The 27,276-nt window shown below is 41.2% G+C and overlaps 3 protein-coding genes across 5 annotated transcripts; 2 read left to right on the top strand and 1 right to left on the bottom strand.

Moving 5' to 3' along the window:
* s100a10a (S100 calcium binding protein A10a) lies at positions 1–25,816 on the bottom strand. Of its 2 annotated transcripts, XM_086062404.1 has the most exons (4): positions 25,643–25,816; positions 10,926–11,058; positions 651–817; positions 1–265 (listed from the first exon to the last, which is right to left on the bottom strand). In XM_086062404.1, exons 2-4 carry the CDS (start codon positions 10,942–10,944, stop codon positions 104–106), a joined length of 348 nt encoding a protein of 115 aa, XP_085918530.1. In that variant the 5' UTR covers positions 10,945–11,058; positions 25,643–25,816; the 3' UTR covers positions 1–103. The 2 variants fall into 2 exon arrangements, with proteins under 2 accessions (XP_085918530.1, XP_085918531.1); XM_086062405.1 differs by lacking the exons at positions 10,926–11,058; positions 25,643–25,816 and adding an exon at positions 1,701–1,866.
* trim46b (tripartite motif containing 46b) lies at positions 2,381–14,210 on the top strand. Of its 2 annotated transcripts, none has more exons than XM_086062402.1 (12): positions 2,381–2,643; positions 4,824–5,085; positions 6,152–6,332; positions 6,563–6,761; positions 6,841–6,987; positions 7,115–7,210; positions 8,494–8,747; positions 9,589–9,710; positions 9,816–10,154; positions 12,044–12,273; positions 13,244–13,311; positions 13,519–14,210. In XM_086062402.1, exons 1-12 carry the CDS (start codon positions 2,584–2,586, stop codon positions 13,961–13,963), a joined length of 2,403 nt encoding a protein of 800 aa, XP_085918528.1. In that variant the 5' UTR covers positions 2,381–2,583; the 3' UTR covers positions 13,964–14,210. The 2 variants fall into 2 exon arrangements, with proteins under 2 accessions (XP_085918528.1, XP_085918529.1); XM_086062403.1 differs by lacking the exon at positions 2,381–2,643 and adding an exon at positions 3,179–3,276.
* On the top strand, positions 25,393–27,276 carry dpm3 (dolichyl-phosphate mannosyltransferase subunit 3, regulatory). Its single transcript, XM_086062406.1, has 2 exons — positions 25,393–25,443; positions 25,662–27,276. Exon 2 carries the CDS (start codon positions 25,687–25,689, stop codon positions 25,963–25,965), a length of 279 nt encoding a protein of 92 aa, XP_085918532.1. The 5' UTR covers positions 25,393–25,443; positions 25,662–25,686; the 3' UTR covers positions 25,966–27,276.

Here is a 27,276-nt window from a genome sequence, read left to right as displayed (position 1 = left end):
TGGGTTTGAAATCCTTCGAGACATTTTAATGGACATGAGACTTAAAAAAAAAAAAAAAGACAATGAAATGCTTTGTGGAATTGTACTCGCTTTTTTTCTTCCTTCACTTTCTGCCCTCGTTCTTCATGCGCAACTGAAAGCAGCGCTCGCACGCGATGGACAGGCCCACCACCAGGGACACAAACTCTTCAAAGTCCACTTGGCCGTCCCCGTTAGTGTCCAGGTCCTTCATAATCTTGTCAACGGCGGCCGGGTCCTTCTGGGACTGAAAATGCAAATAGTCAACTCAGGAACAGCGTTTCCCCCGTTATATGATTATGGAAGTACATCTGTGCCACTTGAGTTTGAATTTTGGACATATGGACACTTCCATGTTAGTTCCGTCTTTATTTTTTAAATCCCTAAATCTGAATTTACTGTCGAGTTGCATCCCTTGCAGTACCACATTCTGCCACAACATGTTTGGCAGTATTGAGCTCTATTAGAAGAGAAGCAGTAGAATTAAGAACGTGTTGCTGCTCTGTGTGTGTAAAGTAGCATTTGATTTACGGATTATAATTACGATCAAGTGGATGCTAATTTCCATTAGCCTGTCAATGGAATTTCGCATTGTATGTTAGCATTAAGATAGCAGATTATTGATGACGTACCCTTAAAAAGTTGGAAAGCTCATTCTCCATCAGCAACCGCAGCTCCCGCCGGCTGAGGGTGCCGGTTCTGCCGTCCTGCGAGGCGTAGCGGTGAAACACCAAGATGAGGGACTCCATGGCCGTCTCCAGATCTGAAGGCATGTTTGCTTGCTCGGGTTGGAGTCGCACTAAGAGGACACGTTCACAGTCAAATCGGTGTAAAACATGAATTTAGTTCAAGTGTTTTTATTGTATATGATAAATCAAACTCCACTTTGGTAAAATGCCAGCTTTTGATTACAATTATTCAATAATTTTTGCTCCCTTTCATCCAGTGGCACACTAACTCTTTTTTGTCACATTTACATGATAGTAAGTAAATATGCTATCATATGCACCCCCCCCGCCCCCCACACACACACAAATGTAGCTCTGCATTATTTATGCCTAATTCATTTATTGCAACATGTTTTTCACATATGTGTTCTTGGGTTGAAAAAAATAAAACACTTTTAGATCTAAATGTCAACATTCAGAGCCACGTAAACGCTTTTAAACTGGCACAAAGCTGGCATTTTATTTTTCATGTACAAAATTTAAAAATCATTCCTCAGTTGTAATTTTCCATGTTGTAATGGAATGAAGAATTAAGGGCTGTGTCCCTGTGAAGGGTTAAGCAAAAGAGCCTGCCCACAGATGACTAAACTGTCTACAACTCACAGGAGTTCAGAGTGGAAAAAACTAATTTTGTCCCTCTTTCTGTTGGAGATTCAATTCAAACTGTGGCAAAAAAATCGACGTTCATGCGGCAATATGCCCTTGGTAGGCCACACCTACTACCCATGGTTTGCGTGGCATGCCGAAGTCTGCACGGTACATCAAATTAAAAACTGACATAGTGTTCTAATTCTACATTTCAAACTTCGAGACTGATTTATGTCCACCCTACTTTTTTTTTTTTTTTTTACACTTATATAATATAGTTTAAGACATTTAAGACATATTCTAGCTGCACTTTAGCCAATGAAAGGTTAATAAGCAACATGAACAATCAAATGCTAAAATTCCTACCGTGCAAAAAGCTTGGGAGTTAGCTCGGGGCAAGTATGCGCTCAGAAGTTGGCACGAAGGGCAGCTCAGGCTTTTATAGGCAGGCTCCGCCCTGCTGCGCTGTTTGTGCGTCAAAAGTGAGCGAACCCACCAGTAGACGTCCACCGTTTGGGCGTAAATAAACTTTACACTGCAGGTCAGAGGGAGTGGTAGGATGTTGATTGTCTTGCACTGGACTCATCATAGCGCAACTAGAGTGATTCAGCGATGTGCACACAGACGATTGTCTCGGCAATCGATTCACCGAGTCAGCAAATGCTCGGAAAATCTATTGAAATGTGTGTTGACAACACACCCAGTATAAAAAAAAAGTCATTTGAATTTCGTGTAAACTAGTTAAATTGATCACATTGAAAACAAAACTGCACTCGTAGCATTTGCTTTTTTGGGAAATAATCCAGTCATTTCCCGGAGGTGGAACTGGTGGAGTTTGGCGTCACTTGGAGGACAATAGACGCAACAACAACTAAAATACATTTGACATCAAAAACCCGATGTACAAAATTTATGTAAATATACATTGTAAATTCAAATGGTGATGAATAAAATAAATAAATCACACATTCGTCAAAAAATATGAAATAGTCAAAATGTATCATCCGTTCAAGCCATTGGTGCCTGCACTAAGTAGGCGTGGCTTACCGTGGAAGGTGCTTTACGACCAGACTGAATCCACTGCATGGCGAAAAATGTAGTAGATTTGGAAAAACAACAATTTCTTGAACGATAACGTCATCGGGAAGGCAGAAGAGTCGCATTTTTAATTTTGTGTGTGTGCTATGGCAGCTGACCGGCAGTTTTATTTGCAGATGTTATCAACAAGCTGCTAAAAAAAAAAAAAAACATGGACGTGATGGATTTGAAGGCAGCCACGTCGAACATGGACGCTCTGATTCGCATCAGCGTGAGTTAACATCTCATATTTGTATTGACAATGAGTATTTTGATGCTATTTTTAGATCATGTACGCCATTTTGATGTCTGTTCCTGAGCAATAGGTCTGCTCAGTTTATTAAATTGGTTTCTAAATTATATATATATATATAATTAAGGCTATACGTTTGATTAGATAAGCAACAGTCGATTACAGCACATACACATTTCTAGAGAATGCATTATATATATTTTTTCATTTATAAAAATACAGACTTTCCATCTGATTATGTGCACAAACCCCCCCAGATGCGATATAAATACATTTTTAAAAGCAAAATGGCTGCATCCAGTGCGCTCGAACCGTCTCCAGGGGATGCTTGTTGCCATGGAGACGGCAGTGCTGGATGCTGCGTCAACCGCGCGGTTAAGGAAGGCTTTTAATCACAATCGCACAACATCTATTCCGTCGCACATAACATAGTCAGCATATTATGTACGTTTAGATGAGCAAATATATTAATATAAACGGAAATGTGCTCGCCCCTCCCCCTGCCTCCTCCCAGCTCCCTCCTCCTTCCCCCCTCCCCACGGTGAAGCCGTTGCGTCGAACGTGAGTGCGTGCCTGTAAACTGTCATGGCGCCAAGGTTCTTGCAGGTGAAGGTAAGGACTCGCTAAAGCACTAGCAGCATTAGCCTCCTATGGCTACGACGCAACACAAGATGCAAGGATTGACGTGATTGTAGCAGGAGAGAAAAAAATAGAGAGCAAAAAAGTGGGATGACATTGGAGACAGAAGTGCTCGGAGAAATGAGGCGATGCTGATGCAGGTTGGATTTATTACTAGTAGCAGCCTGTAGGTTTATACTGGGTAGCTATATGCGTGTATATTAGGCATCCGGACGTCCAGCGTGCTGTTTTATTGGTAGAAATGTGCTGCATGGAGTGCTGCCATAAGCGTTCCCGCATGTCAGCTTGTGATTTAAACTCGTGACGTCGTCCGCTGTCATCCTCACGGTGAGGTTTTGTGTGAAGTCAGCCCTTTCCCATCATTGGAGCTAAGGCACATTGCAATTGTACCTTCGTCCATCCAGTGGAAGAGCATTTCATTGTTCTACTTGTCACTGTCTATCGCTAGCGTAATCAGATAAACAAAACGACATTATTTGTACTGTAGTTAATAAATGAAAATTGTCTGGGCCAGTTAACGAGCTAAGAACATGACTTTGTAAACCTCAGCAGTTTCCTGACACACTTGCGGCGACGGCTAGTTTAGCCTACAACCTGAAAATGCATTTTCTCTTCGGATAGTTCTTTAGAGTGCCTCATTGTTGGTGGTGAGTGTGCGCACGTCATGCGGAGAGAGGTGGAAAAGAAAAGAAATAGCAAAATAAATAAATAATAATAATAATAATATTCCGATGTGACTGCCGGCATTAAGACAGGTGCTTCCTGCTGGTGTAGCTGCTTTAGAGTGCCTCGTTGTTGCGATTGATTCCAACCAGTTAAGGTTTTAAAGACACATTTTCGCAGCTGAAACTTGTAGCTATAGTCATAAGAAAGATGCTAGCCGAAGTGGTATCCATTTTGTTTGTATGATTGACAGTTGACAGGTGAGTGGGGGCGGGGTTTTTAGCAAGTTGGTTGGACACGCCCACATCAAAAGCCCCTTGACGACAGGTGGGATCGATTTCCAACCAGTTGAGGTTTTAAACGCACATTTTCGCAGCTGAAACTTGTAGCTATAGTCATAATAAAGATGCAAGTCCAAGTGGCATCCATTTTGTTTGTATGATTAGTTGGGTTTCAGCACAGCATTCGAAAGTGGGGAGAATAAAAAAAAAAAACACAATTTTGAAGCCTTATTTTATATACCTGGTGATTTCTTACTCATGAGACCCCTAAAATAGAAACATTTTCACCAGGATTTTTGCTTTATTTATGAAATTGGTGAGTAAAGTCCATATAGGTGAGAGTCTATATTAAGCTTGATGCGCCAAATGGAAGCCTCGGCTATATTATCAATAATTCAAATCTGCCCTTTATGCATTTTTAACAAGGGACGACCACCGCTTCCACTTTCCCGTGTTATACGCACGCTGGAACATCCAAAAATTGAATGCCACCAAAAATGAAGACAACAAAACATGGACGCTGCCCTCTCGTTCCAACCGATCGTTTCAATGCCAAATCGATTTTGCCTCCTTCAGTCCAACATGAAGAGCCTGGAGCAGGAGCTGCACTGCCCCGTGTGCAAGGACATCGTCAAGCAGCCCGTGGTGCTGCCGTGCCTCCACAGCGTGTGCCTGATGTGCGCCTGCGAGGTGCTGGTGGCCAGCGGGTACCCGCCTCCGGACCTCCCCGCCGAGCCCAACTCGCCGGCCTCCACGCCCAACACGCGCTCCCCGCGGCAGCTGCGCAGGCCCGCACCCAAAGCCGAACAGCGGCCCATCGACCGGGTGCTGCGGGCAGGTGAGGTTATCAATGTTAACCGAACTAACGCGAAGTAAAACTCCGATTAAAATTCGGAAGAACATTTTTGGTTATGAAATAAAATAAAAGGTTTATACTTGACTCGTTGAGGCATTTTCAGCAGCAAAAAGTTCATATTTTGTCCAGAATGAATTTGGTAACTTCATTATATTTCTCTTTAAAAATAAATGTTTCCACTTGCCGACGACTGAAGATGACATCACCTGTGCTGAGGAAGTAGGTAACGAGACCAATCATGGCTCACCTGTTTTCTGGGTTTGGTCAGCAAACCGAGCTATGATTGGTCGTTACCTACTTCCTCAGCACAGGTGACGTCATCTTCAGCTGACAACAAGTGGAAAATTCGTATTTTTGTGCATGAAAAAGAATGAAGTCACCAAATAAATTCTGGACAAAATATTTACTTTTTGCAACTGAAAACGGCTCAGTGAGTCAAGTATCCCTTTAAGGTATCGGGTTCGTACAGGCTGCCGATACCTGCTACCAATAATTAATATTTACTTTTGACACATTAGCAAAAAAATTTTTTTATCATTGTGTTAAATGAAAGTTTTTATTATATATATATATATATAGCTAATTCTGCCTGAAAAAAAGTGTTGTTGAACATCCCTATATAAAACGAACTAAAGCTAACTATAATTATAGAGAAAATGCCATACATGAACTTTCATTTATTTAGTTTTTGTTTACATTTTTTATTTTTTATGTATTACTTTTTGGCGGTACAGAAGAAGGAAGTTTGATTTGGAATTGTAGTTTAGTACTTTACTTATTGTGCCTTTTTCTTATCTAAAACTCAACAAATACTCCATATGTAGAAAAAAACTAAAACTAATAATAACACTATAAAAAAGTAAAACTAAGCATAAGAAACAATAAACACTGCTCTAAAAAAAAAGAAAAAGAAAAAAAAAAGTCAAAATAGAAAATCCAAAACTATCCGTTTTTTCCCCCATTTGGGGTACGACATCTAGAACAGCTCTTGTCCTGCATCTCTGTCAACTGTCAGTGTACATCATCCATCTCCTTGCGGTTTCCTGAGGTCCCCACCCGCCTTCGCCGTCCATGCCCCGCTCGCCAGGCTACCCGGGGCGGCGGCGCAAGGAGGGCCCGCCCCTGTCCATGATGTTCCCCTGCGTGCCCTGCGGCCGCGATGTCGAACTTGGCGAGAAAGGCCTCACCGACTGCTTGCGCAACCTCACTTTGGAGCGCATCGTGGAGCGGTAGGTCACACAAACTAAAACGATTTTTAATCATACTTTTCGCCTCACTTCAACGACAAATATGCTGCTCCTTCTGTTGTGTGCGTGTTGGCCACCAGGGGGCAGTAGGCAGCTCCGTTACCGACGCGACCGCCACTTTGATGCCGTGTCATTATCGCGTAATCCTGCCAAACTAATCAAAATAAACACCGTTTCATTTTCTTCGTCACCCCGCCTTCTCTTGCCGGCAGATACCGGCACACGGTGAGCCTGGGCAGCGTGGCCGTCATGTGCCAGTTCTGCAAGCCCCCGCAGGCCCTGGAGGCCACCAAGGGCTGCGGCGACTGCAGGGCCAATTTCTGCAACGAGTGCTTCAAGCTCTACCACCCGTGGGGGACGCCACGGGCGCAGCACGAGCACATCCTGCCAACGCTCAACTTTCGCCCAAAGGCAAGACGCGGCGCGCAATATTTTATTTTCTCCCCGTCGTCATTGCGTTGCGCGTTTGTGAACTCGTCGCCTTCGTCAGGTTCTGACCTGCACGGAGCACGAACAGGAGAAACTGCAGTTCTACTGCAGGTCCTGTCAACGGCTGCTTTGTCCGCTCTGCAAATTGCGTCGCTTGCACGCGGGACACAAGATCCTGCCCGTGGCCCAAGCATACCAAGCGCTCAAGGTACGGGCGAAAAAACTCCCATTTTCGCCGATCACAATTCACCAGCTGATGTAACCAAAGCAGTACTTGACACAAACCCCTAGCAGGGTCTCTTTCTTGATTGTGCTGTTGTTGTTTTTTTTCGTAGGAGAAGATTACAAAGGAGATGAACTACATTCTGTCCAACCAGGACACGGTGCTGGCTCAGATTACACAGCTGGAGAGCGCCATCACTCAGACTGAGGTGATTAACAAAGCACACAGGAAAGCATTTTTCAACAAGGATGGAAAATATGTCAATCTAGTAGTAAAAGGCTTTAAGTCATAAAAAGTTCAATTTACTGGACATTTAAAAGAAAATGCACACAGGAAGTCAGCTATCTTGGTTTGAAGTGGCCATTTTAGGGTAAATTTTCGCCAAAACAAACTTCTATATATATCTATCAGGAGTAGACACACAAAAAAATCTTATGAAACAATGTTGGAAAACGCATATGAAGTCAGCCATTTTGATTTAAGGTACACATTTTAGGGTCAATTTTCTCCAATACAAGCTTCTAGGGAGTTTTAAACATTTAGCCCCTGAAGCTAGTTTAGCTTAGCATCATAAAATGTAATACTTACTTCTATCATGAGTACGCACAAAAAAAAAAGTCTCAAGAAGTCATGTCCGAACAGACATTTTGATTTGAGGTGGCCATTTTAGGGTAAATTTTCCCCAATGCAAACATCTAGTGATTAAAAAAAAAAGTATGCTCCTGAAGACAGTTTCCCTTAGCAGCATAAAATTAAATACTAACTTCTATCATGTGCACAAAAAAAGTATTATGAAGCCATGTTGGAAAAGACACAGGAAGCCATTTTGATTTGAAGTGGCTACTTTAGGGCAAATGTTCTCAAAGACAAACTTCTTCTAGGGATTTAAAATTTTTTAGCCTCTGTAGCCAATTTACTTTATCAGCATAAATCTTGAAACCAATGTCTATCATGAGTAAACGCACAAAAAAGTATTAAGAAGCCATGTTGGAAAACACAAAGGAAGTCAGCCATTTTGTTTGACGTGGCCATTTTAGGGGAATTTTTCTCAAACGTACTAGTGATTTTAATAAATTCAGCCCCTAAAGCCAGTTTCCCTTAGCAGGATAAAATTTAATACCAACGTCTATCATGAGTAGATGCACAGAAAAGTCTCAAGAAGCCATGTTGGAAAGCACACATGAAGTCTGCCATTTTGGTTTGAAGCAGTCATTCATAGGGTGATTTTTGGCTATTATTATTCAAGTTTGAATTCATCTTATAGTTTTTGTCCTGTTAATACCACGTTTGAACGATGTGAACTCAACAGATGGGCAACAGCACAGTATAATTGCGAACCATTTATGCTAACGAGGATGAGGGAACAATGGGCAGAACAGCTGCATCAACAACAATGGCAGTCTTGTGATGACAGCGGCCTCACCGACAAGAACATCAAAGTCGTCGCGGTAGAAAAAAGTGCTGCAAATCGAATGATTTTAAACCATGCAGGTGAACAGCGTGTCGGCTCGCGAGCAGCTGGCCCAGAGCATCAGGGACCTGACGGCGGCGCTGGCCGAGCGCCACGCCTCGCTCACACAGGCGCTGGAGGCGGCCCGGCACAAGCGTGGCCACGCGCTGGCCGCTCAAGTGGCGGAGCGGCGGAGCTTGATGGAGCACGCCGGCCTGGTCGCGTTCACCCAGGAGCTGCTGAAGGAGACAGACCAGCCTTGTTTCGTGCAGGCTGCTCGCCAGACGCATAACAGGTGCGCCATTAAAGTGGCTTGGAAGGGAAACAAAAGGACGATTGTTCTCTGGGTACTGTTCCTGCCTTTGTTTAAAAAAAATGACAAAAAAATGTTTGTTTTTTTTAGGGGGATTATGTTTTAGACTCTAGAGCCACAACATAGAAATATAATGAGTGAGGCAAGTAAGCGTGCCCAAAAAGACAAATGAAGTGTTACATTTTGGATTGAAAAGACATTTTAGGGTCTGGAATGTTTTTTCTGTTTTCTTTTAAAGCCTCTAAAGCTAGTTACATTCAGCAACATAAAATTTGGTGGCTGTCTATCAGGAATATGTCATTTACAAAACGACACAGAAAGTCTGCCATTTTGATTTGAAGCGGCCATTTTAGAGTCAATTTGATCATACGTTAGTGGAATATGAGTTAAGCAGCAAAATCCAGCCGTTTTTATGCATCTCAGGGGGCGGCCATTTTGACACTTGCTGTCGACTGAAGATGACATCATTGTTGCTCAAGTCTCAGGTAACAACCAATCATAGCGCAGCTTCAGAAAACAGGTGAGCTGTGATTGGTTGTTGCCTGAGCAGAAACTGTGATGTCATCTTCAGTCGACAGCAAGTGGCAAAATGGCCGCCCCCTGATACGATTAAAAACGGCTGGATTTGGCTGGATTATTCCACAAATGTAATATTAATCAGAATGTCATGTTTAGACTAGTGAGGTCACATAGAACATATTATTGTGATTGCTACCAATTTGAAACCAGTTTTACTGCACAGATGGGTGACACTACTTACGTTTTTGTCGTTGCGTGAAGCGTAGCGGCAACATTTGGATGATTAGGCCAATTTCTGTTCTAGGTTCAGCAAGGCAATTGAGAACCTTCAGCATTTTGCTCTGGCAGCTGATCCGTCCTTCAGACATTTCCAGCTGGATGTCTCCAAAGAACTCAAACTGCTCACGGAGCTGAATTTCATCCGAGGTGTGGACAAAAGACACATTTATGCCTTAATTGTAATAAATAATTGGGTTTCATTAACTCCATCACGTTTCTAATTCAAAAGGATTTATTTATTTATTATTTTAGCTCCTTTGGCCCCAGTCCTCGACACCCAGCACTCCCTGGCCTACGACCAGCTCTACCTGAGTTGGCGCCTGCCCCTGGACTCTGCGACCGCCTGGCACTACTCCGTTGAGTATCGGCGCAGGGGGGTGGTCCCGGGGGGCGCGTCCCGGGGCGGCAACAGAGGCGGGCTGGCCGCCGCCCGCTGGGGCTGGCAGAGACTGGATGAGGTGAGCGCAACGAGCGCCGTCATCGACAGGCTGGAGATGGACAGCGTGTACGTGCTGCGGGTGAGGGGCTGCAACAAGGCGGGCTACGGAGAGTACAGCGAGGAGGTGTACCTGCACACCCCTCCGGCACCAGGTGAGGGCGACGATGGGAGCAGTTTTATGGAGGATACGTTTTTATTTATTGATTTATATTTATTTCTGCGGAAGTGTATTGCATTCACTTGAAAAAAAAACGGTTTTTCTGACAAATTTTTGGGGGGAGCTTTGTTTTTTTGAGTATTTTTTTCTGAATAATTTGTTTCTGTTTTACTGAGAATTTTTTCATTTTTTCCGAATATTTTTTTCTTCTGTTTTACTGACAATTTTTTCCTGTTATATAAAATAATATTTTTTCCCGTTATATATATATATATATATATATATATATATATATATATATATATATATATATATATATATATATATATATATATATATATATATATATATATATATATATATATATATATATATATATATAGTGGTTTGTATTACCATTTATATAAATTTTTTGTACTTGAATAATATTTTTTATATAAATTTTTATTTGGATTTTTTTTTTTTTCAGTCATTTCTTTATTTTTAATTTTGGCAGTTTTGGTCATCCATACAGTTTATTATTCAGAAGCAGTATATTACCAACATTTCTCTAAACTTTGATTGGAAAATATGGAAATTCAGTTGTATATAACTTTTAAGTACAACACATTTGCATTTAATCATCCACTCTTGTTGAAATTCCAAAGAGGGGGCGTGGCTTATAACAATTCATCCACTAAAAAAAAAGTCGGAAAATCTGGTGGGACACCTTGCGGTCGTGCCACGGTGAACAGGTTGTAATTCATTCTCTCTCTTTTCTGCTTACCACCATTTTCCTTTTCCATCCACTTGTCACGTCCTGTACTTCCTCATCTCTCTCTCTCACGTGTTATTTCCATTTCACAGCTTGTCATCCTCTTCAGCGCTCCTCCCATGCCGCCAACCCACCTACACGCCACCTGCGGAACGTAAGAAATCATACCTCAGGACTCCCGCATCACATGACGATCCCTTCTATGCTATCTCTTTGTGGTCATTCCACGCATCCGCCGCTTTTTCCATCTTTTGCACCCTAACCAGATGCGTCGCCGCGGTGATGAGGTTTGCAGATTGTTAAGACGGGATGCTTAACAATCAGATCGGATTCCGACCTGGGGCTTTTCTGAAATCATGGGTTTGCTTGAGTGACTCCCTGCAGGCTGTTTTTTCCCTTCCTGCTATTGCATATGATCGATCCCTCTGTCTATTATATTTCCTTCTTGGGAAACAAAAGAAACTAAATATACTTCTGTCACGTGACACCGTCAGTATTCTTCTCCTTGAGTGGTCAGTGTAAAGATCGACATCCTTCCTGTCTATCTACAGTTGTACTTTGAAGTTTGCGTCTAGGATACTCAGTTCTGATTGGCCCAAAGAATTTGCCCAAAGTGGCTGCTTCAAACCAAAATGGCTGACTTCCTGTTCAATTGTGGGCATGGGTCCTTGAGACTTTTTCCTAACCCCTGTCATGATAGACACATCCACCAACTTTTCGTGCTGATCGACAAAACCCGTGTATGTATCATGTATGGGCCTCCGAATGATCGTCAGATTTGATGCCCCAAATGGCTGCTTCAAAACAAAATGGCTGACTTCCTGTTTAATTTCAGGCATGGGTCTGTGAGACTTTTTAGCGCGTCACACCATGATTGACGTCCACCCAAATTTCATGATCATAAGTGAAGCTGTTGATGAGGGCTACAACGAATTCTATCAAGCCAATAGCAATTCAACAAAAACAGGAAGTAGAAATCTACCAAAATAAACTTGAACATCAAGGTACCACTGTACTAATATCCCCGAACTCAAGCCTACTTCAGTACCACTCCCAATTATCCCCATCATCCCTTAACTTGCCTGCCGCCTCTTCCGGCTCCTGACTTCCTGTCCTGGTCCCCCTTCCAGTGCTAAACTTCTACCTGGACTCTCGCTGGGGTCTCCACGCCGACCGGTTGGTGGTCAGCAAGGAGCAAAGAGCGGCCCGCAGCGTCCCCGGCCTCTCCCTGCTGCAGGCCGCCGACCATGCGCTCACGTCCTGTCACCTGACGTCGGACCTCTTGGTGGGAGACGTGGCCATCACGCAAGGAAGACACTACTGGGCGTGCTCAGTGGAGCCCGGCTCTTACCTGGTCAAGGTATGAGATAACGATTGTGGAAAAATGCTCATGGGACAGAACATTAGGTACACGTGGACCGTCTTCTCGTACAAAATTTTAATATTTACAAATAATTATTAATATTAGTAACATTTCATTGACATTTGACGGAATTATAAAAACACAATTTAGAAATTAACTGGGAGTTTGGGGTTAGGTTTCTTTAAACAACCGTAACATAAACCCACCCAAAAAGTCCTAATTTAAAATGTGATGTTTAAAAAATTCTCGGTGAAGATATTTGTAATTTAATGTGATTTTTACAAATAAAATGTAATTCTGAAATGAAATTCAGTATGAATACAAATATATTTTTTTAATTAACTGCAATTCGTTGTTAATTTTAACTCATCTGTAATGTTTAAAATGTTTAACCCGTTTTTCAAAATTCATTTTTTATTGAAGAAAGCCAACATTAAATTTGAAATCTAATTTAGGACTCCCATATATATATATATATATATTTTTTTCAAATAAAGATTTATTTAACATCACAACAGTACTTTCTTTAATCAATAGAAACAAAAAGGGCAAATTAAATAAATAAATCAAATAAACCCACCCGCCAAGATTCAGATATAATTTTTAGACAACTTTTAATTTCACGAGAAATTTGTCATAATTTTTCAGCAAATGTAACGGAACCAATATAAAAAAGTAATGTTTTTAATTGTTTTTCTTTTTTTTCCCTCCCCAAATCTAACATTGAAATTTTTGGCGAAAAAAAAAAAATCCTAATTAAATGAAAATATTTATTTAATAATACAGTTTATTTTTTTTAAATAAAATAGAAAAAAAGATAAAATTTGAAACCTAATTAATCTTTTTGTAAAGATAAAAAGTAATGTAATTTGAATAAAAAAAATTGCCCCCCCCCCCCCAGTAGATTGAATATAGAGAGTTGACGATGCAGCCTGTATCAGCTAATCAGATCGTCCTTCTTTCTCAGGTCGGTGTTGGTCTCGAGTCCAAGTTGCAGGAGTGGTTTCATCTACCAGAAGACATGGCCAGTCCTCGGTAAGTCGCCGCTCGTGATGTAAGTACCAAAAATCGACATGCTGCCAAATAAAACAGGCTGGCATCGCAGATACAAATTGAGGTACTGGCACTTTCAAAACAATAGATCCCTTTTGTTTTGTTTTCAATCCGCGAAACTAATTGCTAATCCTCCACATGGCCGTAATGAAGTTTGTTAATAATGACCGTGATCGGCTGCTCCTGCAGGTACGACCCAGACAGCGGTCACGACAGCGGGGCGGAGGACGGCGTGGACTCGGCCCCTCCCTTCTGCTTCCTCACCATGGGCATGGGGAAGCTCTACCTGCCCCAGCACAGCTACCACCACCACCACCACCACAACGGCCAACGCTCGGACCCCAACGGCAACGGCCCGTCCCCCCCGGTTGGGCTCACCTACCCGTTGCCCCCCCGGCTGGGCGTGTCCCTCGACTTCGAGAAGGGCCGCGTGGCCTTCTACGACGCCCACTCCCTGCGCCCCCTGTGGGAAGGTCACGTGGACTGCTCGGGCCCGGTATGCCCGGCTTTCTGCTTCATCGGAGGGGGGGCCCTGCAGCTCCAGGAGCTGGTGGCCAACCGGGGGGCCGACCAGACGCCCGTGAGGAGGGTGACCATCCAGCCGAGAGGCGGCTCCAATTTAAATAACAACTGAATACAATTTAGAATGTTAAGTATTTTGCCTTTAGAGCGTTTGTACGGCAACAAATATGCAATGTAATTAAGTTTCTTACGTTTTTATTTGCAAGAATCATCGCTTTTGTCGTTTTTGCTGTCCCCGACATCGGTTGTAATTACACACAGTGCTTAACAAATGTATTAGACAAAAGGCAGAATTGGGACCTAAATTAACAGCTTCATAATTTGTGAATGTTTCTTCATTGACAAATTTCCCTTTAAAATTATTATTATTATTTTTTTTAATTCAGCACCCAAAGCTGGCTTGACTTCGGAACATCATGAGCAGACCCACAAAAAAATGTCTCAAGAAGTCATGCCCGAGAAGACACAGGAAGTCTGCCATTTTGGTTTGAAGCGGCCATTTTAGAGTAATTTGCGGATCCTTCCAAAAACAAACGAATCCCAATCCTAGACATTATGTCCTATTGCTACCAAATTGAAACCATACACAAGTGATGCTAAATTACAAATAATTCCCAAAACAGGTGTTAATCACTGTACATTTGATGCTTGCACATGCTAATGATGTTACAGCGCCATATCAGCCATTTCATGCCATTAAGTGTCAAATTTGCGTGCTTTATGTAAGTAAACATAGATTTATGGCATCTATAACAGCACTCTGATGCTAAGTTATTGTTTTAATGTGGCCAATTAGCGGTAGGGAGGAACAACAAGGTCATAGACTATCATTAGAAGCTGCGATTACACCGCTGGTTTCGAAGCCTGTGTTTGTGCATTTTGTAATTCCAAACACGATCAGCCACATGTCTGTATGTGTGTGTGTTCAATTTACACCCCTCTGCACCTGAATGTGTATGCGTGTGTCTGATAACAACATGTCTCGATAGTCGACCATCAGAAAAAAGTTGTTTCTGAACCTGTTTTTTTTTTTTTTTATCTCGCTTGATTGTCATGCTAGCGAGCATCCTTGAAACATAAAAAGTAAACACAATGGGAACAAATATTTTGTTTGTCATTATTTTTACTTGATTTAAAAAAAAAAAAAAAAGACATAACTACTAATTAGATTTGCTTAGTTCCTACTTGGGTAGGCAGTCCAGAAACCCGACTATTTATATAGAAATATAGGGTTTTTAGGGTGTGTCATGACGCTATGCCGCTAGAGGGCAGCAAAGCAACAGCATTCTCTTTAACACGGTCCTCATCCTCGCTGCCGCTAATATCAAATCCTAACAGATGGAACCAATTTGTTGGACAAACACCGCTTTAATAAATTGTTACAGATTTGGCAATGTGCTGTTGAAAAATATTAGATTGGAATGCTTGGCCCGATCGCTCACGTTCATACATATTTAATGTGGAATATTTATATAATTGCTTGTACTCATGGTGCTCTTTTTTTAAAAACAGTGAGAATAATTTTTTATAAGGTCTTTATAAATAAAATGCATTCTAATTATTATAAGCAGAGTAGGAAGATTGAAGTAGACAGCACATAACAAAATACAAGTTTGAAATGGAGCATGTGTGGGCATACTGTTGTTTAAAACAATGAACTTTTGATTTAAAAAAACAAAACAAAAAAACTTGTCCACATTCCAAATAATAAAAATAATAACACTTGTGGAATTTCACTGGTTTCCTCGTGCCAAGGCAAACATACACCGCGCGGGCTGTGAACCATCTGCTTTTGATGAAGGTATTACATGTGTAGGTGTTTAGCATTCCTTATGTAAATGTAATGTAAATCCCTGGCGAGGCTTTACTGTTTACGGGCTTCAATATGAAGAAAAAAAAAGTCACATATGTGTTTGATTAGTGGAAGTTTGATGTTTTTCAGCTGATTAAAAAAAAAAAGTTTGATGTTTTTCAGCTGATTAAAAAAAAAAGTTTGATGTTTTTCAGCTGATTAAAAAAAAATACAATTACTGTATTGAATAAGTAGAACACCTGCATATTACTTTGTTTTATTTCATTAAACAAAAAAACTGATTTTTACATATTTTTTGGCAATACAAATAAACACATTCAGAATTGTATTATTTTAGTCAAAAATTTTACATGACTTACTAATATTTATATTATATTATTTATTTTCATTTTCCAGGCATATATTATTGATTCTCTGCTCGCCCTGTGCAGTGGAACCTCGGGTTATTGGAAATAGTGTTCAGTCCACGATAAAAGTATAAAATATTTATTATGAAATATTTATTTATTTTCATTTTATTGGACAATTTGCTTCAGGGGACCGCTCCTCCCCCTATAAATCCATTAAATTGCATGGTATCTCCATGTTTGTATTATACTGCCCCCAGGTGGCCAAGGAAAGCACACCATGAGGAGCAGCGCAATATCTGTTGAATTGAATCAAAAAATGTGTGTTTGACTTAAAAAAATAATAATAATAATAATCAAAAATAGAGTTAGCTGTCTCCCGTTCTCAGTGGCTCAGATTTCCTCTGCAGCTTCAAACCAAACCGATCCCACAAAGTTGAAAGCGCACAACTGTCCAAAAAGGTCTTCAACTACGAAGACGAATGGTGATTTACGGGGGGGAATTAAGCGATGTGGTCCAAGGCCCGACTGACGAATGGCTGACTTCAACTTTTCATCTTCGTAAATCAACTCGCGAGGAGCGTCCTGTCGAGAAGTGACACAACAGGACCGCACCTCCTTCTATCCCGGCAAATCTGCAACAGATTGCGTTCAGTCTGACTGGAGGTATGCAGCCACAACAGTGCAAGCGGGGGTCCGCGTAATACCACCCCCACCTCTAGTATTAAGCGGCCACTCTTTTAAAGACCTCGCCGGAATTACCCACATGTAATCTCCGTGATCATCATTTACTGGACTTCAGAGCGGGGGGGGGGGGGGGGGGGGGGTCGCTAGGGAAGGGGGGGGCACCGCGTCTGAGCTCAAAGCCATCCAGTGAGCGACGGCGTGCACGGGGCGACCATCTGGAGAACACGTATGCTCAGAATTCGCCAGCCCGAGTGAACGACGTGGCGCCAAAGCACGTGTTGATTTATTTGCGCAACCTGTTACTCGGTGGGATTTTCCCACAACATAACCGTACGCTCTTTTTTTGTACATTTCCTCTTTTCTTAATATTTCTTGCTTTGTTGGCAGAGGTGGCAAATCCAGGTCCAGAAAGTAAAAACCCTGTCACGGTTTGTGCTAGCTAGCGAGCTCCCTAGCTAGCTCGTTGGGCGCTTGTTTACCTGCTAGCTAGCTAGCACAAGTGGCTAAAGCCAATCAGTGGCAGGGTTTTTACTTTCTGGACCTGGATTTGCCACCTCTGTTTAATGGCAAACATGTATTATTATTTTCTATAAGCATTCTGTAAACTTTCTAATGAATACATTTCCAGTACCTCGACGATCATATAAACATCAAAACCAGTTTTAAAATCATGACCCCAAAAACTTATGCAAATCGTCCGTCTCAACTTGTGTCTGCCTTCAACTTGTCTGCTGTGAACTTTTCTTTCGGAGGAAGCCGATGAATTATTCACCATTTCAAGCGTTCAAATCAAATTGGACAGGTGATAGTCAACTCCCCCGCCCCCCTCACCCGCTCCACATTTAACCGCTCATTCGCCAAGGGAATCCAATCGCGCTATTAAATTCAATAACGCCTCTTTGTGACATTATTCTTCCGGACGCTGAAACACTTTGCAGCCGCCGCCAGAGAGGAAGTGCATTAATAAAACATACACTTCCTGGTTTGATCGCATCGCCGGTGAGAAACAACGTGCGGCGGAGGGAAAATGTCAATCAGTTAAAATGGCGATGAGATGATTACAATATTTGTATTTGGACAATATTTGAATATTTTTTCATGCTTTACATTTTTGAAGAGTTGTTTATCTAAGCTGTTTGTATTTTTTGGTCATTTTGTGTAAAACTTCCTTTTTTTGTCAAATATAAATATTTAAAAATATATTTTTTTATTGTATTTATTTTGGCATTAAAAGAGACTGCATTTTTTTATTAGAATACTCTACATATATTTTAATGTTTCCATTTAATGTTAATATTATTGATCTGGTTCTGATCTAATTTTTCCAATATTTAAAAAAAAAAGTTAAACATTTTCTAATAGTTATGTTTTTGTAATGATTTAAAACATTGTATTTGAGTTCAATCATTTTGTTTGTTTAAGTTGAATATTATGTATTTTATCTATTATACTGTAAATATTTTTGTGACATTTATATATTTTCACATACATTATTGTATTTTTTAATGCACATTTTGTTTTATCGTACAGTATATATTTATTATATTTCACCGAAAACTAGGATTTTTACATTTGTAATATTGTATATATATATAATTTTTTTTTTTTATTCCGTAATTTAAAAACATGTTTTTAATGTATTTTTTTTATTTTATTATTTTTGTTTTTTTGTTTGTCTTTTTTCTTTTTCTAACATTTGTGTATTTTTCATTTTGGAGTATTAATTTGAAAAACAGAAAAAAAAAGAAACATTAAAAAATATATATTTTCTAATAGCTATTGTTTTTTTTTTGCCCAATATAAAAAGATTTCAAAAGATAATTTGCTTGAGAAATTTGACTCTCGATTAAGCTAGCGTTGGATTTTGTGGTATTTTAAATAATATCATAATCGCAATTTATAACCTTAATTCTTACAAAAATAATGTACTGTCGTACAGGACGACGCGTATCTTACTTTTCTTGGCTTACCTTTACGAGGCGTAGCGGTTTACGCTAAGCTAAGCTAAGCGAAAAGAGCGTGCCGCGTCAGGTTTCTCCACGCGGCTTTTCTGTTAGCGGCATGTGAAAATATTAGTTTAACGCGCAGGAATGTCGACATGCCGGCCTTATCCGCGGAATTCCTTTTAGCTCGAAGGAAGTTGAAAGTCTTTTGGAGGCTTTAGCAGCGCAGGAGTTACTTTCAAGCTAGGATAACATGACATCTGGCGTATTATTATTTCCATAAGAGCGGAGAAGCTTAATGACGCTTTGCGACCAACGACGTGAGCAGGTGAGGGGCCGACGTACAGTATGTGCGTTTTCCATTGATACGGCGGTTGAAACCCGCTGAGTCGGCCGGGGAAGTTAAAATTCCAGGTGTTTGAAAAGTGAAGGAAAAAAAAAAAAGTGTCCTGTCGGATGGGAATGCCAACGGGGGATTTGTAAAGCACGCGTTTCCTGGACGGCTCTGTCCGGACCAGCTGTGCATACATCATAGCCACCGTGATGACTACAGATGCTTAAACGTGGGAGGGGGATGAATTTACGGTGTAATATTCTCATATTTTTCATTCATATATTTTTCCTATTGTATTCTAATATTTGTGTAATTAGGTTTAATTTAAGAAGAGTTTCACCTCCACCACGTCAATCCAATATTCCCCTCTTCACCTTCCAGATGCTGAGCAAGGGGTGAAAGGTCGGCAGGTGCCTGGAGGCAGACGGGAGGGTGGTCGAGTTTCAGCGGGGGTCAAACAGAGTTAAGAGACTGAAGGGGGCGGGGACAATCTGCCCAGTGTCCAGAGCAAGAGCAGACAGAGCAGCGGTCTAATCAACTTGATTTATTACGGCCAATGGCAGACTGTCTGCGGAGGTCCCAATCAGCTTTTGAAGGGTTTACCCGGCGCCGGGCGCCGAGCCGTAATCCTCGAATCCTTGACCTTTTTTGCAATTTCGGCATGAAGTGCGAGGCGGTCAATGCGGCAAGCATGATCAACGGGCGCCACAATTCCGCCGCTAACAAGGCCATTACGTTCAACACTTAAAAATGGCCACTCGAGGTTTGAAAGGAGAAAATACAGGATTGCGCAGTTCTATTCAAAATGTAATCTTTGACGTCTCAAGAATTGCTCATTTCTTTTTTTTTAGGGTCTTGTAGAATTAAACCATCCAGTACATTTTTGCCTTAAAATTTTGTTTATATAATGTAAACATTTTTGTATTATTTTCTAATATTTTGCTGACTCAGAGATAAACTGTCTCATCCACTAATAAAATGGCTTAACTTGAGCGATGACTAGAACAAGGAGAAGAGATCCAGGACTTCATTGACAAGTCAGGATCATAGTCACAGACAACTCGGACATAAAATGGGTCATTCATTCACTGGTGAAATGCTACAGCTTGAGTGCTGACCAGAACTATGAAATGGGATCATAGACTCCAGAACTTTCTTCGTTTGATTTGATTCCTAGTCAGAGCAGACTTGGACATAAACTGAGCGGCCCAAAAATTAAATGCTACTAGTTGAGCGCCGACTAGAACTAGGAGAAGAAATCACGGACTACAAAACATTCTAGACCTCCTGGACCCTAAAACCTTCATTGATTGGATCATAGTCAGAGCTGATTTGGACATAACCTGGGTCATCCACGAGTGAAATGCTACACCTTGAGTACTGACTAGAACTATGAGACAAGATTATGGAATTTAAAACCTTCTTTGTTTGATTCGAATCATAGTCAGACCAGACTTGGACATAAACTAAGTCACCCAAAAATGAAATGCTACTAGTTGAGCGCCGACTAGAACTAGAAGAATAGACCATGGACTCCAATACCTTCATTTTCAGATCAGGATCATATTCAGAGCTGACTCCGACATAGGCTGGCTCATCCACTAGTGAAATGCTACAGCTTGAGTGCTGACTAGAACCATGAGACGAAATCACGGATGCCAAAACCTGCCTTGTTTTATCCGAATCATAGACAGAGCAGATTTGGACATAAAATGAGTCACCCAAAAGTTAAATGCTACTAATTGAGTGCCGACGAGAACTCGCAGAAGAGATCACGGACTCCAAAACATTCCTTGTTTGGTCAGAATCATAGTCAAGAGCAGACAAGCATAAACTGGGTCATCCACTGGCGAAACGCTGATACTCAAGTACCGACGAGAACTTTAAGAATAGATCATCAACTCTAAATTTCACTCGGCTGCACTCTTTCCAAAGCCGCTCGTGTTTGCAGTGTCAACGCAGGAATCAATACGGGAGTGGATTCCATTTGATTCACCTCAAACTCACAACGTCCGTTCTTGCATTCCCGCCTGCAACGGAAACAACACCGGGGTCATTTCAATCCAGTCTAGACGAGTTGTTGTCGCTCTGACCCACATGAACACGCACATAATCAATACCTCGCACATTTCCACAACGTCCCGAGGGGGACTTTCTTAACCGATCGGTCCCACTGTCAATAATGCTAATGCGAAAGGGCACCGAGGACAGATAAGAAGGGACATCGGAGGACAAGCGGGAGGTGGGGGAAGGGGGGGGGGGGGTCGACGTCAAGCTCATCCTTTGTCGGCGGCTTTTACACCGACAACAAGCGTCCGATCGCGTTGTCGTCTGCTTCTCTGTGTGCGCTTACGCGAGGGGCGGCGTGAAGATAATGCGGAACGGCGTCCCATAAAGGTCAACAAACAAAGCGCGGGGAGGGGGTGGGGGGGGGCAAACGCGAGCTTTGTGATGGGATTCATTACGACAGCGTGTGTGTGTGTGGGTGGGTATGGGGGGGGGGGGGGGGGGGCTGCGTTGCATTCCTCCATGGGGAGAAGCTGAAACAGGTGTTTGTGTGTGTGTTTAAGTCTTGAAAGACGGACAAGTGCGGCGCTCACATGCTCGGGCTCGGTCACACTTGACCTCCCGATGACCTTTTGCACCTCCCCCCCAGCAAGAGGCGCTATGAACGTTTTCTCAATCGGACGAGAGGCGCGCTCTCACACAAACTTGCTGAGTGAACCGCCAGGCTATTTCCATGCACACTCCTGTCACCTGTTTGCTGTAAAGTCATTACACAAACTTTGACATGCTATATATATATATATATATATATATCGGGATACTTAAACATGAAGCTAGCAATAAGTTGCGAATGAATACATTATTTTGACAGGTATCTGTCCAATATATTTTTTTTTAACTCAAAGTACTTTTTTATTGACGTCAAACCACATCATTTTCATTAAGGATTTTCTTCATAACTGGATTTTTTTTTTTTTTTTATACCTGAACCTTGCATGGATCCAGTGACGCACTGTTTAGTCACTCTTTCCTTCAGCAGAACCCGTCTCATGAACCCACTAGCCAGGAAACAGAGGCTTCCTGTTTTGGACTCCAAACTCTTTTCTTTTTTTTTTTATATATCTTGCTTGTATCTTGCATTCTCGCTGTGACTTTTTACATGTGTTGGTTCACACATTTTGTCTGGAACTTTTGACGCCTGTCAGGTTGACGTAGCCACTTGGAGGGAGTTAACGATCGGACTGCATGGAGGGGGGGCGGGTCGTCTGTCTGTATTATAGTGAAACACAATGCATCCAAAATACTGCTACTCGAGTTTTGGCTAGAACTAGCAGACAAAATCATTAACTCTAAACCTCCCATTTTTTTAATACGACTTATTGTCAGACCAGACTCAGGTAAATTCTGTGCCATCTCTTAAGCATTGTAGTCCAAAATGGTGCTACTAGAGCGCTGAATAGAACTATAAGAATAGATCAATTCCAGCCTTTTCCCTTTTTGGCATCAATCTTAATATGAGAGCTGGCTCGGGAGTATGCTGACTCATCCCTTATATATGGAGGTCCAAAATGCTGCTGCTCAAGGACCGACTAGAACGAGGAGAAGAGATCATTGACTCTAAAGCTTATATTGCGATCAAGATTATAGGCAGAGCTGACTAAGGCATATCTTGACTCGCCTCTTAGATATACAGTAGACATCCAAAATGGTGCTGCTCGAGCACCGACTAGAACTAGAAGAGCATATTTTTATGTTGCCTGAACCGAACATGAAAACATTTCCCGGGCGGTGCTAGCAAGCCTTTTTTTGTTTTGTTTTTGCACACCTGGATCCCCTACTAAATTAAAGATGAACACCACATTTTCGTTTGACTTTTGAGACCTACTTTCTTTTCCCCGTTTCCTCTACTTTTGTCCCACGTCGACCCTAAAAGATTCTTTGCTGTGTCCCGGCCCCCTCGGTAGGGGTCGAAGGTGTCGGTCGGGTGATTGAGATAAAGTCCGGATGAGGAACAGCTGGATTTAATGTACCATTAAAAAGGTCACTGCTTGTTCAAGCTGCACCTGCAAACCCCCCCCCCCCCCCAATTTACCCCACCACCCTTCAATTTCACCCCTTCTCTCTGTAGTCCTCTCCTCTTTCGCACCCCCCGCCATCTTTTCCCTCGGATGTCTTTTCCGTACCGTGTCTCCATAAGGCCTGCAGGCCGCTTGCTGCGTTGCGTCTGCCAAAGCTCTCGTTTTCTCTTTTGCTCTCAGCCGGAACACTGCAAGGGGAAAAACGAGCTGGCAGCGTGCAGGGAGGAGAAGCCAGCGCCACTCTGCCCGATGTGGGGCGCACGCACACGCACGGGCTTCACAGTGCTGCTCATAACAGGCAGCATATATGATGCATGCATGACTGGGAGGGCGCGCAGAGAGATTCCAACACCTGGAGTCAAAATATATAGCGTGCTATAGATAAAATGCTAAGCAGATGGGGGGGAAACATGGGAATATTTGATGATGTATGGAAAAGAAATGTGGGAAATTGTGGAAAAATATAGAAAGCAGTTGGGGGAGAGTTGCTGTAAAACAAGACTTTGACTTTGAAAAAGTGTACTTACATTATGATTCAATTCAAATGTGTTGCAGGTAAAAGTTGCAATCCAAGTAAATGTTTAAGGGGGGAAAACACCATAAATGAATACATGCAAATGTATTGTACTTAAAAGTTAAATATAACTCAACTGCACTTAATAAATGAACTGCACTGTTAAAAAAAATAAAAATAAAAAGTTGAAGCCACTCATTTAATTCGGTGATTCTATTGCATAACACTAGTGGGTGCTCATGCAAAACTAGCGCTACTCGTATCACACTTTCGTCACACTTCAGGTAAGATGACTCGTATAGGAAATTTTCAACAAATGATTTAAAAATTGAACAGAAATATGAAGAATAAATATTCTAATTATAATAACGATATAATTGTTCACATTTTTAATTAAAAAAAATATTTAAAATGGACAACTACATTAAAATAAATAATTTAAAAAGTAGAATTTCACTCCAAGCCTGGAAAAAAAAATACCAGTGGTTTATAATTACCGGTAAACTGATTTTGCACCATTAATTACATAATGACAATTACGTTTTTTTTTTTTAGTCATAAAACTTGGACATTCCTCTCATTTTCTCATTTTATTAATTACTTTAAAAAAAAAGATGACTTTTTTTTTTTAAAGTAATTAATAAAATGTTGACATTTCTTCCTGGCCTCCAAAACAAAACAAAAAAGAAATCCTGATTAATTTCTATTATGAATTTAATAATTTCAACCTAATTCCCCATAAATGTTTTTTCCCCCCCAAGTAAATGTAACCATCTAAATCAAATGATCGCATTATAAACAAAAAACAATGAATACAGTCTCAGCTGTCTTTATATTTTGTCGTAGGAAAAATACATACAATAGTATTACAACAACACATTTTCAATAAACAATATACTTTACTGCCTAGATGGCATATTCATTTCAAATTAATCATCACCACGTTGAGCAACAAGCCAACTTAAATGGTTTATCCGGTAATGAAACAACATATTGTTGATTAGTGGCCCCTTCAGCCGTGAAAAACGTTCCACGAATAGACACAAATGTTGATAAAAGCAGAAGAAAACAAACAGCTGCTCCACTCCGTCAAGCGTCGGGACGGTGCCTTACACTAATAACAGCGGCGCGGACAAACTGTAAACATTAGCACCCTTACAATAACCCTCCACGCTCCCTCAAGACTGATGATCATTTTTCTCTATGCCCAACTAAAATCAGTCATGTTTACATGTACGACACCCTAGAGGGGTGTGTGTGTCCCACCCCAGCACTTGGACTTCCATTAACCCCATGAAAGCATTGCCAAGATCAGATTTGGCTGCTCCTGATGGCCCCCCTAATGCAACTGTTGCTCTGGGGGGAACCACATTAGCTTTTAGTAATGGCTTAAAGCAAGGGCCTAATGATAAACCCATTTGCAAAATGACTTCTTTTTGTGTGTGTCTGTGCTGTTGAAAGTAGTTGGAATGAGCATATTCTCTTTGTCTGTTGACACTAATCCTAATTACGCTTTAATCATCATCATCATTATATTAGCTAGCTAACTAATGTAAAGAGAAATATGGAAAGTACCAGAGTATGTTGATATGCATAACAGTGATTGTACATATGTATAACATCAATTGCTTAATAGTTCTCAGGAAGAAAATAATATTTTATGACCATATTTGTGTATATATTATAGCTTTCTCGCTAATTAATCACTGCTATAAGGATACCTTTTAAAGAGTGTTTGTTTTACCTTCAGATAAAGAGTTTCTGATGTGATGTTTGTGAGCGAGGCTGCTCAACTACATTACCCAGAATACACAGCGGCAAAGTGGCGTCATTTATATGCGCTAAAACTGAGTTGGCCAAAAGCAAAAGGTACGTGTATTTCGGAATGATGTCATTATTATAGAAAATACGAAATAATTACGGACAGTTGTAACGAAAACTGGCGCTCGGTTTTTATTTAGTCCTTTCCGAGTGGTTATGTTTAGAGTTAGTCGCTGTTTAGGTGTTAGAAAAAAGCTACTTCTGTCGCTATGCTAAAGCTAAGCTAACCACACACTCCCATTCTTACCTGCTACTTTCTTTCTCAGCTCGCTTCTCTGTCCTGGTGTCATCATGACCAAACTTATGGAGTGGCTGTTCGGAGTCTCGGTGGTCCTGGCCGCCTGGGTGCTGGTCGCGTTCGATCCGCTGGACCTCAGCGTGCCGCACACGTACCGGGAGGTGGCCTTGCCCATGCCGCTTTACCTGCTGGTGTCGTTCGGCTGCTACTCACTGGCCACGGTGGGCTACCGGGTCGCCACCTTTAACGACTGCAAGGAGGCGGCCGATGAGCTTCACGGTCAGATCAAGGAGGCGAAGGAGGACTTAAGAAGAAAAGGCTTGAAGATATAGAACTGACGGACAACTATATTTATTTGGGGGAAAAAAAAAAAAAAGGGGCTGAAAAGTGGACATCTTGAGGCTGGCAGCCAATTACGGACCACAAATAAATGTACATGTTACAATATATTTTGTGATGATTTGAGATGTTTTATATTTGTAATATATCATACTGTATCTACTACTACAAAACAGTTTGGAGCTGTTTTAATGGCTTCTGGATGAAGTTACATTCACTAAAACGAGGTTTGCAAACCTTTATTGAGCCGAGGCGCACAGAAGAAATGCAAAAGTGCCATGTAGACATTGGCATGATTCTCTTGTGAATGTACGCATCATCAACAGTATGTGGTATAATTGGAGATACTATATGACAACCCCTCCCCCTTGAAAAAATAATAATTGAGGTGATGGTCCATAAATATCTACTTTTTGGAAGAAGGTTAATGAAAATCTGTAACAATGTTCAGTGAACTCAATCCACAACAAGCAGCAGTTTGTTAGAGAGCAAACTGTTTAGCCTAATGCTAACAATGCAAAATGCCATAGATGGGCTAACGAATAGCGTCGGTGTTGCTGTTAGAACGAAAACGGTGGATGTTTGAACACAAACTGTGGAGAAACACTTGGATAATGTAATACTGAGAGGCATCTGTTCTTTATCCTCTGAAGAGAATGGCAAATTTTACTGTGATTTACCGAGTCTCCATACATGTCTGTATTGTACTGCCCCCAGGTGGCCAAGGAGGGCAGGAGCAGCCCAATGTCCAGTGAATTGTAACCAAAATTAATTATTTTCCCTTGTAAGTAATTGTCATTGTTGTATGTGTATGATATAGAGTGCTATTTTTCTTATTAAAATACACATTCCAAAAATAAAATTATTATTATTATTATTTTTGTAAGGCTCGAACCGATTAATGGTACTTCATCTCAATGGGCAAAGATGATTGTTCCTTTTGTCACTATATGTCGCTAGCATAGAAAGATAAAGATTTAAAAAAAAATATATATATTTTTTTAAAGAAGGCAATATTTGTAAATGGTGAAAGTGGATAATTTCTCATGGCACAGTCGTTGGGAATCACTGCTTAAGAATGCTTCTTTTCTAAAAGAACGCATTGTAACCGCTGCGCATTTTTGCTTGTCAGTGTTCAACCACACGCATGTTAAATGTGTGTGCGCGTGCCCCGCGGCTCTGGCAGGAAGCTCATTCAATTAAAAGTCTCTTTTTCTTCAATTGTTTTTCTTTAACTCAAGTATCTGTGTCAGCACGTCTGTGTGTGTGACGTGTGCAGGTACATGCCGTCTTCAAGCTTGAAC

This window comes from Leptonotus elevatus, chromosome 19 (genome assembly GCF_054856555.1).
Source record: "Leptonotus elevatus isolate MCC_2025b chromosome 19, RoL_Lele_1.0, whole genome shotgun sequence".
Classification (NCBI taxonomy): domain Eukaryota; kingdom Metazoa; phylum Chordata; class Actinopteri; order Syngnathiformes; family Syngnathidae; genus Leptonotus; species Leptonotus elevatus.
Note: the sequence above shows the minus strand (reverse complement) of the source record. Positions and strands in the feature narration are given on the sequence as shown.

Bases quoted from the DNA above. Each gene is read 5' to 3' on its own strand.
- s100a10a (XM_086062404.1), bottom strand. The intron at 266-650 runs GTACGTCATCAA...TTGCATTTTCAG, and splicing joins AGCTTTCCAACTTTTTAAGG to TCCCAGAAGGACCCGGCCGC.
- trim46b (XM_086062402.1), top strand. From the start codon at position 2,584: ATGGACGTGATGGATTTGAAGGCAGCCACGTCGAACATGGACGCTCTG. The intron at 7,211-8,493 runs GTGATTAACAAA...TAAACCATGCAG, and splicing joins GCGCCATCACTCAGACTGAG to GTGAACAGCGTGTCGGCTCG. The intron at 13,312-13,518 runs GTAAGTCGCCGC...CTGCTCCTGCAG, and splicing joins GAAGACATGGCCAGTCCTCG to GTACGACCCAGACAGCGGTC.
- dpm3 (XM_086062406.1), top strand. From the start codon at position 25,687: ATGACCAAACTTATGGAGTGGCTGTTCGGAGTCTCGGTGGTCCTGGCC.